This window comes from Stylophora pistillata, chromosome 5 (assembly GCF_964205215.1).
Source record: "Stylophora pistillata chromosome 5, jaStyPist1.2, whole genome shotgun sequence".
In the NCBI taxonomy this organism is placed as follows: domain Eukaryota; kingdom Metazoa; phylum Cnidaria; class Anthozoa; order Scleractinia; family Pocilloporidae; genus Stylophora; species Stylophora pistillata.
The window spans coordinates 39,308,974-39,325,108 of record NC_142523.1 but is presented as its reverse complement, the minus strand read 5'-3'; the positions used below and the strand labels follow the sequence as shown (position 1 = coordinate 39,325,108).

The following is a 16,135-nucleotide window of genomic DNA, read 5'->3' as shown; positions in this document are numbered from 1 at the left end:
TACTTTTTAAGGGTGGGCAGGGAGGGGAAACAGGGGTGGGAGGGCGGGAGGGGAAGGGGGAAAGAGGGAAGAGTTGGGTTAACGAGGTGAATGATGGGGGATTTGAAAATAGTGAATTTCACTTCACTTTGACCGCGAATTATTCTAGAAATCTTGCACTCAACCTTTACCCTGTTGTGGCCAGGTAAGTAGCGTTCTTCGCGCTCAAGTTTATATTCTCATTGATTCCCTGGCAAAGATTATGCTAAAATTGCATGAACAGTTTTCCTATAAATTTTGCATTTTTTTTTTAGTTTTGCTCAATTTCGTTCGGCCTCTTGTGAAACAAACTAATGCAGGTACAACAACACCAAGGGGTACTGGAGGCAATGTGCTGTCTTTACTTTTACAGAACGTGCCGATTCGCGTCTCTACCGCGTTTCTACCGCGTTTCTACCGCGTTTCTACCGCGTCTCTTACCCACTTTCACCCCTTCTGTTCACCATCTTGTATCACTCACCAGCACAACCCTGCGGTCCAAATCCAAACGATCCTGGAGCACAGCGGTCGCATCTCTGGCCAATCACGTTTGGTTTACACTCACACTGACCACCCACGGAATCACAGATCAGCGTCCCATTTTCATCTCGCTTGGTTCCCGTGGGATCACAGTTACACGCTACAGACAAAAACAGAGGATTGAACTGGCGCACTCTGTCGTCCTGTGCTGGGGTGGGATGAGGGTCACCCTAGCCTTCTCCTGAGAGTAGTTTTTGTTCTGCATAGATTTTCTCGCATTTTCGCAAGTAATCACCAACGAACAAGTGACCCAAAATATCGGTGAAAACTGGAGGGACTGTTAGCAACGTTGATCATTTAAACTTGTTGTCACATTTAGCGCAAATTTGATTAAATTTTAGTTTGGTCAGATTATATCGATATGCAGTACATGTGGTTTGGCAGACTTAAAGAGCGCAGATTTCACCCAAGCACAATAGAAAGAGGCTTTTACCAAAAAACACAAATTAAAATTTAATTAAAATCTCAACCCCTAAAAGTGATTAGATTCCAATATCTCCTTAAAATTTGACCAAACTCTGCATGTGGTTTGGCAAACTTGAAGAGCGCAGATTTCACTCAAGCACAATAGAAACAATTTGAATGTTTCGCTCCGACGAAGGGCCAACGCTCGAAACGTCAGCTTTGATAACCGTAACGGTGGCCAATTTATCATTTCAACTTGTTGATACATTTAAATTATTTCGTTACCCCCACCGACGCAGCCCCAAACAGTTTCTTAAGAAACTATCAGCCTTTACACAATGGAAACAGGCTTTTACCAAAAAACAAAAATTAAAATTTGATTAATCCCTCACCCCTAAAAGTGATTAGATTCCAATTTCTCCCTAACATTTTACTCCAGAGTCAACCATTAAGGTCACGAGAATAAAGAAACTTGATCGCCAACAAAAGAAGCTCTTGATTAGTAAAAAAAATTCACCCGGTGAGTACCTTAAGAAAAGTATAGAGAAGAGTATAGAGAATGTGCGTACTGATACTAGGATCTTAATGATTAAAACGAAGATCGTCCCCACTCACCCACAAATACCCAGGGCACTTGAAGAGGGCTTACATAACATTATCGTAGAACCAACGGAACAACTTACGCTTTCCGCCATTATAAATAACCGATGACATGGCGAATATAAGTTGCTTGCAAACATCGGGAAGTGGAGGTCGCGGAGAGGATGGTTCCAGGTTAAAATCCAAGCAACTAAATTGATCAAAGAGCTTTTTTCTTTGCTCGCCATCGGGTCCTTGAAAGATCGAAACTGACTCTACGTAGGGCACAAGAACCATCTATGGGAAAGGAAAAAAACAAAAAACAACAACATTATGTTACGCTTCGTTTCTCGTTGATTGAGAAGTTGGCTTCAATTTCTTTAGATCAACGGAGACTCTTTAAAATAGGCAATTTCCGAATTACTTTTGGCCTCTTTTTCAAAACGAGGAGTGGTGCTCAACCATTCTTGTGAAAATGAGTTTAATTTGCATGTGAATGAAAACTTTATAATCATATGAAAGGAAAAGCACCAGCACTCGTTTTGAAAATGAGGCCAAGGGTAATTCGGAAATGGGCTATTAGGCCTCTACAGCCGCTCTGAATCATTTACGTTTTTACATTTATATAGCGCAGACCTCTACGTGGATATATTCAGTCGCGCTTAACAGTATCGTAAGGTTGAGATCTGACGTCAGCATTTTTATCAGGCGCCTCTGGCAGCCGCTTCAGTCCATGTAGCGATCTCACCTTCCCACACATCCCACCCCGGGGAGGACATCCACTACACAGTAATCTCGTGCATGGGAAATTTACGTCTCCTGCCCCTGACCCTGCAGGAGACGGGACCTACGGCTTTACGTCTCAACCGAGAAGACGAAGCAATGTGAGTGAAGCGTCTTGCTTAAGGACACAACGTCATGCCCCAGCCAGGACTTGAACCCGGGCCAACCGACCCAGAGTCCGGCGTACTGACCACTGGACTACTCAATCATGAATCAATCTTTGGCTTCAAGTCGTCATAAATGCCCAGGACCTGTTCCGTCTCTGTTAACCAGCATGTGATCGAGGCCATGTGTGTCCATGTATGTCCTCTCTACTACATTTCTTCTCTCGTCTCAACCTAACCTCGTCGTTCAGTAACACACACCCCTTCTCTCTCTCTCATAAGCTGCCTTCGCTGTCTGTTATCCCTCAATTACCCGCTGGCCTCTTTGACAATCCAATAGAGCTAGGCAAAAATCCATGGAGGAAAGAATAAAACATGGATTGCATTTTAACCGACTCTCTATGATGCTTTTTTTTTAAACTGGTCCCCACCCCCCTCCCTGTTCTCTAAAAAGTCCCTTTCCTTAATAGACCCCTCTCTCATTTGCCCCGGAAATAAATCAGCCCCCCCCCCCTCCCCTCCCCACACTACAGGACTCATGGGCGGATCCAGGCATTTTTGATTGGGAGGGTCCAAACTTTGGTTCAAAGAGGACTGTTGGACTCTTTTGAGGCATATTACTTCTCTCCCACATCCCCCACACCCCCTCCCACCAGTCGCGGTTGCACGTTATAATGCGGCCTTAGCCGCTTACCGTTTACTTGGATTCATTAAAAAAAATCAGCCAGTTAAAAATTGATATACGATCCTGTTGATGTAAGAATTTCAGTCTCAAAGTTGTACGCGTCTGATCTGATGTGGGGGGGGGGGGTCCGGACCCCCGGATCCTCCCCCTGGATCCGCCACTGGGACTTCAGGTCCACACCATCGGCAGCCTCTAAAGGTAAACCCCCAGGGTCATAGCAAAATAACGCGAAGGATTGAATTGTCCTCGACTTGACATACAAGGACCAGGAATCAAGTTCAAACTTACCGAGTCCGTCAAAATACTATCGACACCATCTTTGTTGGACTCGTCTCTGCTGTAGGTGACCTTAACAACGTAAGACACATCTTTCTCCATACAGACACTGGGGAGCATAAGTACGTAACGACGTCTGGTTTGCAGGATTGCTGAGAAATTTCCATAGTTAGGTTCTTCGGCATGAGTCGCGTTAACGCATTTACCGCTGGTCAAAGGGAGCCCGTCTAGGCGTTGGATCATTACATTGACTTTCCAAAGTCCAGAATCCTGTGGAGAAAAGATGCGGCGTTATTACATCTTAATCAAGTAAGGAGATGTATAACGTGGTTCTATGGTTTACTTAGTTCTTACTAACCGAGTGGGAGGTCTGTATGGGAGAATCTTGACCGAGGTCGCCAATACAGACCGAACGCAGTGAGGTCTGTACCAGCGACCTCGGTCAAGATTCTCCCATACAGACCGACCTAGCTCGGTTAATAAGATGTTTATTATATGGCTGCGTCTTATATGCCAATTTTTTATATTCTTTGTACCTTTTTATTTTCTAGACCTGTCTAGATGCCGGTCTAGATGGGAAAATCTAAACCGCTTTCAATATTGATTTCAGCCAATCAAATTCGTGAATTCGGTAGTTCCCAGTCCTTGTGAGACACAGCCATATAATAAAAACCGAGTATTGCCCTTTTTGTTTTATTTCGATGTAATTGGCCCAGAAAACTTGCACCACTCTCTCAACCAGTCAGATTGAAAACTAAAAAAACAATCGCGTCTCGGTCACCCTCGTTTTCCCGCACTTTGGGTAGTCTTCTCGTGTTTAATTTTGAGCTCTTATTGGTTCGTTCAGTATTTCTTTTCTTCTGATTGGCCAGTGAAAATACTTTGATTTTGGCTTTGCGACAATGGTACTAAGGTGGTTCTAACTGCTGAAAATTTCTTTACATAAAAAAAAACAGAAACAAAATCCAACTCGATTAAAAGCCTTACCTTTGGTTCATATCGAACTAAGATGTTGTATTCACCCGTGTAGGGAACATTTGTCACGGCATATTCCAAAGCCGCTTTGTCTTTAACTTCCGTGAACCCATCGCCTGTCCAGGACACATCTTCTCCAGTTTGTGGTTCCCTTGGAACAACTTTACCGTTGTTTTGACCCTGAGGAGAAGAGGAAAATAAAACAAACAAACAGAGAACCGCGTAAAGTACATCGACGTCTTAAGTTCGGTGCTCTTTACTTGTTTTCTTTGTTACACCCTCTTCAATGATGATATTTGCGTTCCTGTCGACAAGAACATCAATATCTCGACCAATGATATGCAACTCTTAAACCAATCACGACTTAAGTCACTTCTGTTTTCCCGCGCTTAGAACATCGAGTCCTCATTGGCTTCGTGTGAAAGTATCCTCTGTTCTGATTGGTTCCTGGGACTCATTTGCTTTCAGTTTCCCGATAATCAAAAACGAGAGATTCGAAATATTTTACTTCCATTCAAGCTTTATTGTATCAATTGTCATGGGAGGTGTGAGGACAAAAGTAAGGGAGGTAGGGTAAGGCTTGCCGCTCTACTCTTGTGTGATGCACCAAATATTTTGTACGTACCCCAAGAATTTTTGCCTCTTCAGACTCGTATTTCAGATGATCTGGTAACGGGAAGAAATTCCCGGTTTGAACTTTATCGCACTGTCTTCCCGTGATGCCTTTACGGCAGCGACACTGGCCCTTGATTTGTTCACAGTTCCTCTCGTACGCACCACCCACGTTACAACCGCAAGGCTGGCATCCCGAAAGAGTGCTATTACTGAGTCCCCAATAGCCAGGCTGCACGATGGGAAAAAGGTAAATATGAATTAAACACTAATGCAAGGTACCAAGTTAAATCAAATGAAAATTGAGAGCGTAGCAAAAAGAGAAGACAAAAGAACTTAGAAATGAAAGAAAAAGGTACAAAGGCACGAAGACACGAAAGGACGAATACACGAATATACGAACACACGAAGACGCAGAGACACGAAAACGCAAAGACACGAAGACACTAAGACAGTGGACACGAACAACCAAACACTTAAAGGACGGGGGCGCGAAAGCAAGAAAGGCTGACGAAACGAATGGAAAAGCAAACGAAAGATTAAATGAAGCGCGCTTTTAGCATTAACGATGACACAAACCTGACAGCGGTCACATCTTGGTCCCATAACGGAGCGCTTACACAAACACTTTCCATCCTTGGGGTTACACACACCAATGGTACCAAGCGGACTGCAGCCACAAGCTGAAAGGTACAATGTATGTGCAACAGATAACAAGTCTGATGTTGTCCTATTAAATGATCAAAGATATCCTAGTTCTGATTAGTTAGCGCTGGCGGACCTAGCAGATCTAAACGGCGAGTCAGAGCGTATAATGGACAAACAGGTATTTAGGAAGTTACTACGGTGGCAATACTAGCCACTAAGTTCGTAAAAAAATAATAACAATAAAAATATGGAGAATATTTACAAAGCATAATACTGCAAGCGCTCCAATAATCTCAAACTCTTTGGTATCCAGGCCCTCCTCTTTTCCATCCCCAGTCCCCGCCTTCCTAACCAGAAAACTCTAATCATGTTATCTACTTTTTCTTGGTAGCAATTCGTTACAAAAGTATGCCTTAATTTTTTAAAACCTTTTTTTCCCGCTAATTCCCGATAGAACATTGCTAGTTTTCTAACCAAAACGATACTAACTGGAGCTGAGAAACAGTCGAAAAAAAAAACAAAAGTAATGACTTGCATTTTGGCGTTCATCAATGAGTTTTTAATAAGCTGACACCTCTAGCTCTTTGACGATTCCCCCCTTCAAAGAAGCTCCATCCATGTCTGGAGGCCCGCGAAGTTGATAAGCCTCTCCCCTCCCCCCCCGCCGCTCCCTACCCCCTCCCCCTTTAGGAAAGCGGGAGGTTCATGTCGAAACATCGAAATATCTGCGGAAGGCAAAGCCCCATCCATGTCTGGAAGCCCGCGACGTTGATAAGCCTCTCCCTCCCCCGCCGCTCCCTACCCCCTCCCCCTTTAGGAAAGCGGGAGGTTCATGTCGAAACATCGAAATATCTGCGGAAGGCAAAGCATTGCAAAAAATACAACCAGAACTTTCAAGCAGTTATCAGAAAATCTTGGTTTCAAACCCTGTTTGGAATAAACCGAATCCCTTTGCGTTTTTCCATGGATGTCCATGCCATTTGTTGAAAACCAGCGCCTTTGAGTGTCTCGATCCTCTCTTCTCGATCCTCGAGCCTCGATTCTCGATAGTTTCGAGTATCGAGTATCGAGTTGAGACTGTCAACTTACCTTTGAGCGGTACTGTGCCTGACAACTAAAGTATTAATCCTGATAAAGCTTTTTTACCTGTACAACCATTGTCATTGTCTCTCCTTAAATTCCAAAATCCTGGTTTGCACCGACTGCATCTGGATCCTTCAACGTTTGTTTTACAAATACACCGGCCGCCCACCAAGCCTGCTTCCTCGTCAGTTTTCCCTTCACACTCTCCCCCACTGATACCGCCAACAGAATCACAATTACATGCTAGACACACCCAGAAGATAACAATACATAAATTAATAATAATAACAACAATTGTAAGGGATTAAGTAATAAGTCCAGGTGCATTTACTAAACATTTCTTACAAAGAGAGAAAAATAAAGTTCTGTGTCTCAAGCCTTGGGCATCTGTGGCCAATTATGCCCTTCCCACCCCACCCTGCTGAAACAAATTCCCACTCATCTTACTATCTTACTTGATTAATCTCATGCTGGCAGGAGGAAAATGTCTCAGTTTGTGTCACTGTTGTTGTTATTTTGTTTTACAGTCCAGTTATTTCTAAAAAGTAGTTTACAGTTGCAATCGCTGGCAGCACTATCATAATACTCCACCCTGATATCCTAGGGTGGAGGCGCAGTGGCCTCATGGTTGCTGCACTCAACTCCAGATTGAGTGGTCTGGGTTTGAGCCCCGGCCGGGGACATTGTGTCGTGTTCTTGGGAGAGACACTTTACTCTCACAGTACCTCTCTTCACCAAGGTGTTTAACTGGGTACCGGCAAATTTAATGCTGGGGGTCCGTAACCCTGCGATGGACTAGCATCCCATCCAGGGGGAAGTAGAAATACTCCTAGTCACTTCATGCTACAGAAACCGGAGTTAAGCGCCGGCCTGATGGGCCACTGGCTCGTAAACAGACTTTACTACTTACTACTACTGATATCCTAGGTGCCCCAAACAACCAACTGCATGTTTTGAAGTATTAATTTTTTTCTCAATTACCCTTTACACCCTAATAGTGACTAATATCTAACTTCTCCCTTTAATATCACCCCCCTAATCACACATTAAGGTCATGAGAAAAGAGGAAATGATCACCAACGAAAAAAGCATTTGATTGTTGAACAAATTCTCCTTGTTGACACCTTAGCAAATGTATAAAGAACAGTATTGAGAATATGCATAATAATCTTACAGAGTAAAGGGTGAAACGAGAAGGAGAAGGAGAAGGCAAATCTATACTAGTACCAAATCTGTTAATGTAAATCTTGAAGGTACAAAACAACAGAAAAAAATTACCAGAGAAATTGAACCATATTCTAGATTTTTATCTTCTGTATAGAACACTATTGAAAATAATTGGACTGGACTTACGGATACAAGCAGCTGGATCTCTAAAGTCTTTGGATGGATCCTGAAAATGCAGCGGCTTACACTTCTCGCATTTGCGACCAACAGTGTTATGCAGACAGTTGACACAGACACCACCACTAGTAAAATTAGAAGCAGCATATGCCGCTGCATCAAATCGGCATTCTTCAGCATGGCCATTGCAGTCACATTCTGTAATACAAATCAATGCACCTTTATAAGAACAAGGTTACATGGAGAGAGGGTATATGCACATGCACCACAAAAGAATTCAAATATTGCTACATATTAGGTCATTGTGTCTCCTAAATGTTCAAGAATGCAACTTCATGCTGAACGTACTTACTCTTGCATTCAAATGAATCATCCGCACTAGCAGGCCGCCATGGTGTGTCATTGTAACCAACTTTGCATCGTTCACAATTCTTCCCCTCTGTGTTGTGAGCGCAGTCACACCGTCCATGCACCTGTTAGGAGAAAATGAGGCCAACTCTTTTACTTTATTTTTTGTATTTCTACTTTTCTCCACTCCAGACATTAATATACCTGTACAGCAATTAATATAGAGTTAATAAGTTATCTAATGCTTTTGCTAAATAATATTGTTTTGTGTGCAATAATTGGATACTTTTTTCAACACTGAGGATCAAGATCCTCAAAATGTTCTTTGAGTGTCTCGATCTTTGTTTCTTGATAGGAATACTGCAATTAATTGGCAAAGTCTCTTAAGGTTCATGCCCTATGATCGTACTGCCACAGAATTTAAAGATACACTGCAACACATCTAAATGACCCATACAGTAAGTGTCACCGAGATAGAGAAACAATTATTCAGTCCTCACAAACCAGAAACTTTCTGGTTTGTGAGAGGAAAAGATTCATTTTTGAAATAAAGATTAATTGATGGCAATGATTAGCAGAGGTTCACCTGATTTACTGCAGCTTAATTCACACTTGGGCAACAAGGGAAAGGGGGAAGGTAGAGGGAAATTTACAAAAAAAAAACCAGAGTGTCAATTGAAGTCTATGCAAGAGTTCCTCTCTCTTTTGTTACCATAATCACAAGGTTAAGAAACACTACAGCTTGCAATAAGACCACTACAGCTGCAGAGCTGCCAAAATTGGTGACTTTTGTAAGCCCTCCTCCCTAAGAAACCTCATTTGCAGCTTCAATTTCCCTATGAGGTTTCTTAGGGAGGAGGCTTACATGCACTAAAGGAAAAAGGTAAGATTCATTCTGTACTTCAGCTGAGTGGCCAACAGTGGCCCACCCAGCTAGACATTACCCCAGTTTCCTTAGCATGAGGTGACTAAGAGTATGTTAATTTACTACTCCCTACATAGGATGCTAGTCCATCCCAAGGTTACCCCCAGTATTTATCAGGCCTCCCTGACAATTTGCTTGTTACCCACTCGAGCTTCTGTATGGAGAGAGACAATTGGGGAGACTGAACTGTTTTGCCCGAGAACACAACACTCTAACCTGCCAAGTCTCTAATCACGACCTCTAAACCCACACAAGGAGCTTACTTCACCGTTTAACCCCCAAAATCAGATTGTTCATTCTCCCCTCTATAGAGGGGAGAATGCTACACATTTCCTCGTAAATAGGTTACAAGAATTTTGTGTTCAATCAAGGTAACAACTTTTACCTAATAAGTTTGAGTATTCTCACTACCTGTTTTCTAGAAAATGTATAGATGTTTTTTGGGAGAAGTTACATGTCAAACATGAAGACGCGCTATAAAAGGAGCCTTAGGTCCCACTGGACCATTTGTCAACCAACCGTCGTGTGACATAGAACTCTTAGCGTCAAGTCGGCTTGAGCTACAGCTACTCCAAAGCAGTGAACAGCGGCCACATTCCTCAAAATTGTTTTATGTCTTCATCACAATACAAGAATTTTTGAGATTTGTATTTCCTTTCTCCAATGGAAACTGTCTTTATTTGTGGCGGTAAATTTGAGATCGAAGTAGGTGGTTCGCATGTTACCTCATGCCACCATGCTGGTGGAAGTAAACAATAGATATCTCATTAGCTCCTTTTGTTCGTCTACCAGCATTTGAATTTGACCCGCACACGTCAACGGTGAGTGACAAATGAGCCTAGGTCTTCCCAGGGAAGACTTCCTTATATAGCGCGCCTTCGTGTTTAATCACCTCTGGTGGTCAAAGGACTAAGTACATCTTTACACAGTTTCTCACCATGCCAGTAACATCCCGTTCACTATCATCCAAAGGTAGACACTGTTCAGCATGCCCATAACAAGAGCAGCTACCTCTGATCACAAGGTTGTACACGGCATAGTAATACTTTAATCTAGCTTCAGGCTGCGTAGGATCCAGGACCAAGTCTCCCAAGGTGTGCAGCTTGGTAAAGTTTATTCTTATGTTGGTCAACTTGAGCAGGTTCTGAACTTCTTCGCTATATGGATTCTTTATTGCAATTTGAGGATTAAGTGCCCTGAAGATAACCTAATACAAAATCATGACAAAAATGTTAGTGGTACATATGACGTAAGTTATGTCCACACGCAGTATGCATAAGTTATAAATAATAGAATAATGATAATAATAATGGTAAGAGGAGGAATTTAGCAGTGGACATTCCACAAGGTGTCTCTAATCTTGTCCAAGAATATATACATTGTAAACTAGTTTTCTTTGCCAGAGGCAGTTTCAAAAAAGTGGCTTCTCAGCTTTGAGTTTGTGCACGTACTTAATATCAATGGAGAAACTTCAACAACACAAAAGGGTGAAATTATGGTACATTGTGATTTTTCTGCATAAAATCTACCACCTATTGCTTATAAAGGAATAAAGATTTTAAAACATCACAAATTACCAATCAGTTCAAAGATCAAATGGCTGATTCTCAATTACAGTGGAACCTCAATTTAATGAACCTCTATATAACAAAGTCCTCAGTATAATGAATGATACTTCAGTTTCAACCCGGCTAAAGTTACAGTAAAATGTATGCCACAGAATCTTGATATAACGAACCAATTTCCCCAGTCCCTGAATTGGCACTTCATTAAATAGAGGTTCCACTGTAATAACTAACTGATTCCATAGGAGTACAATTAACTGGTTTCAACTGAAAATTCTGGTCTGCAATGCTGGTGGTAAAAGACTAGGAAGGCATAAGTGGTAAATAAATTAGAGTGCAAATGACGTGAAAATAATACGACACCAAAAGATCACTGATGATGGCAATTTCTTCCTCTTGGCTTTCAAGTTTAACTCTCCCCTCCCCTCCCCTCCCCTCCCTGATTTGTTTTCCAGCCACAGAGGCTATTTATTATACACTGTACCCATCTGAATTATCACCTCTCCATTTGATGATGGTTCCACGGAAGAGAAATCCTCTGTGCAAATAACATCATCAATTTCTTTCTGCCGACTGTGGGAAATTCCAGGGAAAGTCTTCTCGCAGTCTGCAGCAAAGTATCGATAAACATGCCAGTTCCTGCCGTAGTCCCACGATCTTTCGATGAGCATTCCAGCAGGACGGAAAGTACGAAATGTCATCACCAAGTGAGTGAAGTGAAATTGAGCCTCCAGGTCAAGCTATTTCAAATCAACCAAGAACTATAGTATATTAAAAATTATTTAAAGCAGATTGCATTTAAGAATATTATTTCAACATTGTATTTAACAATTACTCGACAATATTCACCTTGAGGCAAATACTTGTTTTAGTATAATTTCAGAGCTGAACAACAGAGAAATTTCTAAAATCATAACATTTTAGTAACATTAATTTTATTAACATTTTATTTTAACATTTTATATAAACCGCATGGAGCGGTTTATATGGCGTCATATAAGGAACCGCTCGACCAATCAAATTGCTGGAAACTCTTTGCTCAGCTCTGAAATTATACTAACGATAATTATAATAGCAATTTCACTGGAATGATTCTTAACCCTTTTGCGTTCAAGAATTCATTAGTAATTTTCCTAACTTTCTACCACACAATTCTTATAATGTGAGTTTGGAGAATTTGGTCTTGGATCAACTGATAATCTCCTAATTGATGTTTCTTTATTCTCATCACTTGCCTGCTTGATATTGTATAGATGTTGTAAGGAGAAATTCTGCCTTGGTCATGCATGGAAGTTACAGAGTTAGACCATGAGAATGATCAGGACCTTTTTTGCACTTTTTTCAAGTGCAAAAAGTTTCAAAAGACCATACTTTGATTTAATATTGTACAAATTTACACCTGACAGTTTCAAAATTGACAGAGTTTTTTAGTTAACTTGATATTTAATAATTTAGTATTATGGTACTTAAGTTCTCTTTAATTTTTAATTTTGCACTTTAATAGTTCAGTATTTGAAAAATTATTTTAGTATTCAAGTAAATTATTAAGTTTTCTAGTATTATTTCTAGTATTATTTCTAGTAAATTATTAAGTTTTCTTATTGTAATAGTGTAGTATCTTAATATTTTAGTATTTAAGTGTCTTAGAAAATTAGTATTTTAGTCGTATATAATTTTATATGGGCCATAAGGGAGAGTACAGTTTCTTTTTATTGTAAATATGTACTCTAAATAAAGTTTAAAGTTTAAAGACCCACTGTAATTTCTCCTTCCATTAGCTGAATTATTCATTATAATCATTGGAATAAACCAAACGATTGCCCAGCTAAAAAGCTTTGATTGTTAATTAATTCTCCTGGTCGAGAGAAAAATTGAAAGGAAGCCCAGTGCTCTGAAACTGTGAAATCAAGGGTGCCCAGCATAAGCTTTTCATTGAAAAACTAAGATTCCTGAGTTGCCCTAGAGCACTGAAAAGTAAGGCACCAAAGGCCACCACTGGCGCTGTTAGACCACAGCCCTGTGGGTAGAAACGTTTACCTGAAGGTACACATTTTCTTTGAGATTTTCTGATTGCCACCATGTTCTGTCTTTATTTCCATTGAAGGTTGATATCATACTCTCTGGTTCGTGATTGAGGTCAGGGGTGCTTGTGTCACAAACGAAGCACTCTTCCGGATTGACCTGGAGGTGTGCAACAATACAGTAGTCCTCGGGTGATGTCATACCACAAGTGGAAGATGCTGTCAAATTGGCACTTCGACCAATCATGAGGTCCCCTGTGGCTGGGTAACAACTACGTCCTGCACATTGAGTATTGCCATTTTGACCGAGAACTTGACAACCTACACAAGTAAAATAACAAAAAGAAGGCCTGTTTGAGTCCCAAGATCTGATTGACAATCCTCCCCACTGGCTGTATTCCCTTGGAAATTAGTTCCAAGAATTTGGTTTTTAAGGTTAAGATACCAACTCCTACCTGATAAGTTTGAGTATTCTTGGTAACTGTTTGCTGGATAATATAATGGTTATCAAAGAGAGGATTTTCATGATAATCACTTCTGGGAGTTCATGCAATATTATAGTTCACCACGAAATTTTCTCAGATTGTTATTGGTTTAAATTGATCATGTGACACGATAGTGTTCATCCGTGGAGAGACACTATCAGCCCATAGTGCCCGTCTGCGGAAAATACCCGAATGGATGGTACTCATCTGTGAAAAATTTTGAATGGTTTGACAGCCGCGAAGTTAGGCAGATCGCAAAAACAGTGACTTTTCAATTCTGACAGGTATAATTTTAGCCAATGTATGGTTGCAAATTATCAGTGACATTTGTAACAGGCTGTACGCATGAATAAACATTTTGTTTGATCTCCATTTAGTGGGTTTTGACTGTTTTTCAACAAGTGCGGAGAAAAAGATTTAGTGGTGAACAATAAAGACCATAGAGTGTTTATGTCTCGGAAAAATAATGGATGTTAGTGCCATGGAGAGCTCTTAAAGTGAGGCACTCAAAAACAAAAGGGAAGACTTCTGGAAGTCTATGTTCAGAGACTTCATAAGAATAGGGCATATAGCTTAACTTGAAGACATTATGAAACATACTTATTTGCAGGAAGGAAATATAAGGCTCAGAGTTTTCTTGAAAGCAGTTAGGGCCTGGGGGGGGGGGGGGGAGAAGAGAGTTGTGCACATAAATAGCGCTATCTACTGCAAAGGATCGTGCATCATATGTATTTCATACCACAGTTCAAAATATATGAACTTCATATATTCATTGTAATAGACGTAGATGTTGGAAAAACAAAAGCTGTAAAATTTTAAAATTATCTTTGAGAACAACAAATTACAAGTTTAAGATACAATTTTCAAAAAAATATATACATGTACAAGTATTAGAAAATAATCAAATGACTTATTTTTATCCTTGACAATTAACCATCATCGTTATCATTAACTGCATTAACAGTACAAGGAAAAAAGACTTTGTTAGGGCATTAATTTTGTTTGTTCTTTATCAACTGACGATAAATTGATTCAAATTCAACTTGACTATTTCATCATAAATAAATAAAATGAAAAGTGAGAGGCAAAGATATGCAGCGAGTAAGCAATATTTACCCAGTATAAGACATCAGTTTGTCCATAAAAACAAATACCTCTTTATGAGAATTAATTTTTTGCCGACTGATCGCTAAGGTCGATGTGTTAATGCTTGAAGTTTAACGATTGTTTTGAATTTATCTATCGTTGTTCCGATACGGGTTTTTATCAAAATTCCCATGAAGGCTGTTATTGATTTCTCGTGGAATAAAACTGAATCAGATTACTTTGAATTCAAGCATCTGCAATGACAAATTGTTTTGACAATTACGGCAAAATGGTCATTATCGTTGACAGGGCGTCAACAAAGCTGAGGAAACCACAGGAATTCTTAAGCTACCGCTCCCATACCACAACATCAACAAACTATAAAACCCACAACGGACAGTTCGGTAGAAGAAAAATTTAAATTACTTAATTGTTATCGATAGTAAAACCTCACTTGAATAGCAACCGGCATAAAAACTAGAATGCGAGCGAGGACTGCGGGTGGGAATTCCCTTGGATTAGCGTCACGGTCTTGAATGAAAAGATCCAAATGAACCTTCACACATTTAATCGATACCACCCATGTCCATCGACAGGACGTCCGAAAAAAAGTTCACATCAGGTCAAATTAATGGATATGGTCGCTGGCATGGGTGAGGAGAGAATAACGATTAGAGCATGCAAAAAAGAAATACGCAATGCTTAGTGTGATTTTTCGGTTTTAACTCACCGATAAAGAGCAGCTTCAATAACGCAATTCTCCATAGAATTGCCATAATTATATTCACGTGCACAACTTCGAAGATGTTTGAGGTGCTGAAACAAAAAGTTGGTATTAATTAAAACGTCTCCTAAACAAGGAGAAACCCTCCGTTGTGGAGATCTACAATTTTAAAAACTCAAAAATGAATTAGAATTGAAAGATAGATCTAACTACGATCATTCATCTAACAACAAGTAGCAAATGAATGAAGAATTATGTCCAAGCTTATCTTGAAGTCACGCATCGATTTATTTACCACATGTCCTGCGAAGATGCAAAGATACAAATAACGACAGAAAGCCTGAAATTTCCAACTAGTAGAGTGAATTTAGAATGGGGTGGCATAAATACTTTACCTTACCGTGAGCTGCCAAATGGAGGAGTTATATTTGAAGAACTAGCTAAAATATTCGCAAATAACCTGAAACCGTACGTAAACCACGTCGTGTCGTGGAATCAAACAACTAGTTGTCTCTAAGGAAGACCGTATTCGCAGACAGCTCTTGTTTCAACGTAAAATTTCACCTATCCAAAAAAGATCTCTCTGATTCAGAATAACTTGAGCAAAATCACCAGTCGGAATGACGGAGAATTCTCCAAGCAGTGATAAAATTACCTTGTATAAAGACAGCCAAGTCACCAACAGTCGAACTTCGGGAATTCACCGGAAAGACGATATGCTTGAATGCATTTGGGGAATGTGGGTATAAACCAATCACATATCATCTATTTGATGTGAAATTTCCGCGCCAAAGGCCACCCTTGTTAGAGACGAGTATCAGATTACAGCGCTAAACAAAGAACAACTCATTCACAAATTGGACTGAATTAGTAAAAGGTTTTAGTCTTGCCGATTTGATGATCGGGCATTTGACGGCGTTTTTGATTAA

The 16,135-nt window shown here is 40.4% G+C and overlaps 1 protein-coding gene across 2 annotated transcripts in view; it reads right to left on the bottom strand.

Moving 5' to 3' along the window:
* The window catches only part of LOC111339776 (laminin subunit beta-1), a 30,967-nt gene extending 15,051 nt beyond the window's left edge, over positions 1 to 15,916 (bottom strand). The window contains exons 1-14 of one of the 2 annotated variants that reach the window (XM_088759907.1): positions 15,862 to 15,916; positions 15,213 to 15,298; positions 12,928 to 13,232; positions 11,391 to 11,630; positions 10,263 to 10,532; positions 8,405 to 8,525; positions 8,062 to 8,250; positions 6,772 to 6,951; positions 5,557 to 5,660; positions 4,991 to 5,209; positions 4,378 to 4,545; positions 3,403 to 3,660; positions 1,647 to 1,839; positions 500 to 658 (exon numbers count right to left, since the gene is read on the bottom strand). In XM_088759907.1, coding sequence (XP_088616033.1) covers positions 500 to 658; positions 1,647 to 1,839; positions 3,403 to 3,660; positions 4,378 to 4,545; positions 4,991 to 5,209; positions 5,557 to 5,660; positions 6,772 to 6,951; positions 8,062 to 8,250; positions 8,405 to 8,525; positions 10,263 to 10,532; positions 11,391 to 11,630; positions 12,928 to 13,232; positions 15,213 to 15,258 — 2,452 coding nt within the window. In that variant the 5' untranslated portion in view covers positions 15,259 to 15,298; positions 15,862 to 15,916. Of the gene's footprint in view, positions 1 to 499; positions 659 to 1,646; positions 1,840 to 3,402; positions 3,661 to 4,377; positions 4,546 to 4,990; positions 5,210 to 5,556; positions 5,661 to 6,771; positions 6,952 to 8,061; positions 8,251 to 8,404; positions 8,526 to 10,262; positions 10,533 to 11,390; positions 11,631 to 12,927; positions 13,233 to 15,212; positions 15,299 to 15,601 lie in introns of both variants that reach the window. The other variant, XM_088759908.1, reaches the window with a different exon arrangement.
* Between the last annotated feature and the right edge of the window lie 219 nt (positions 15,917 to 16,135).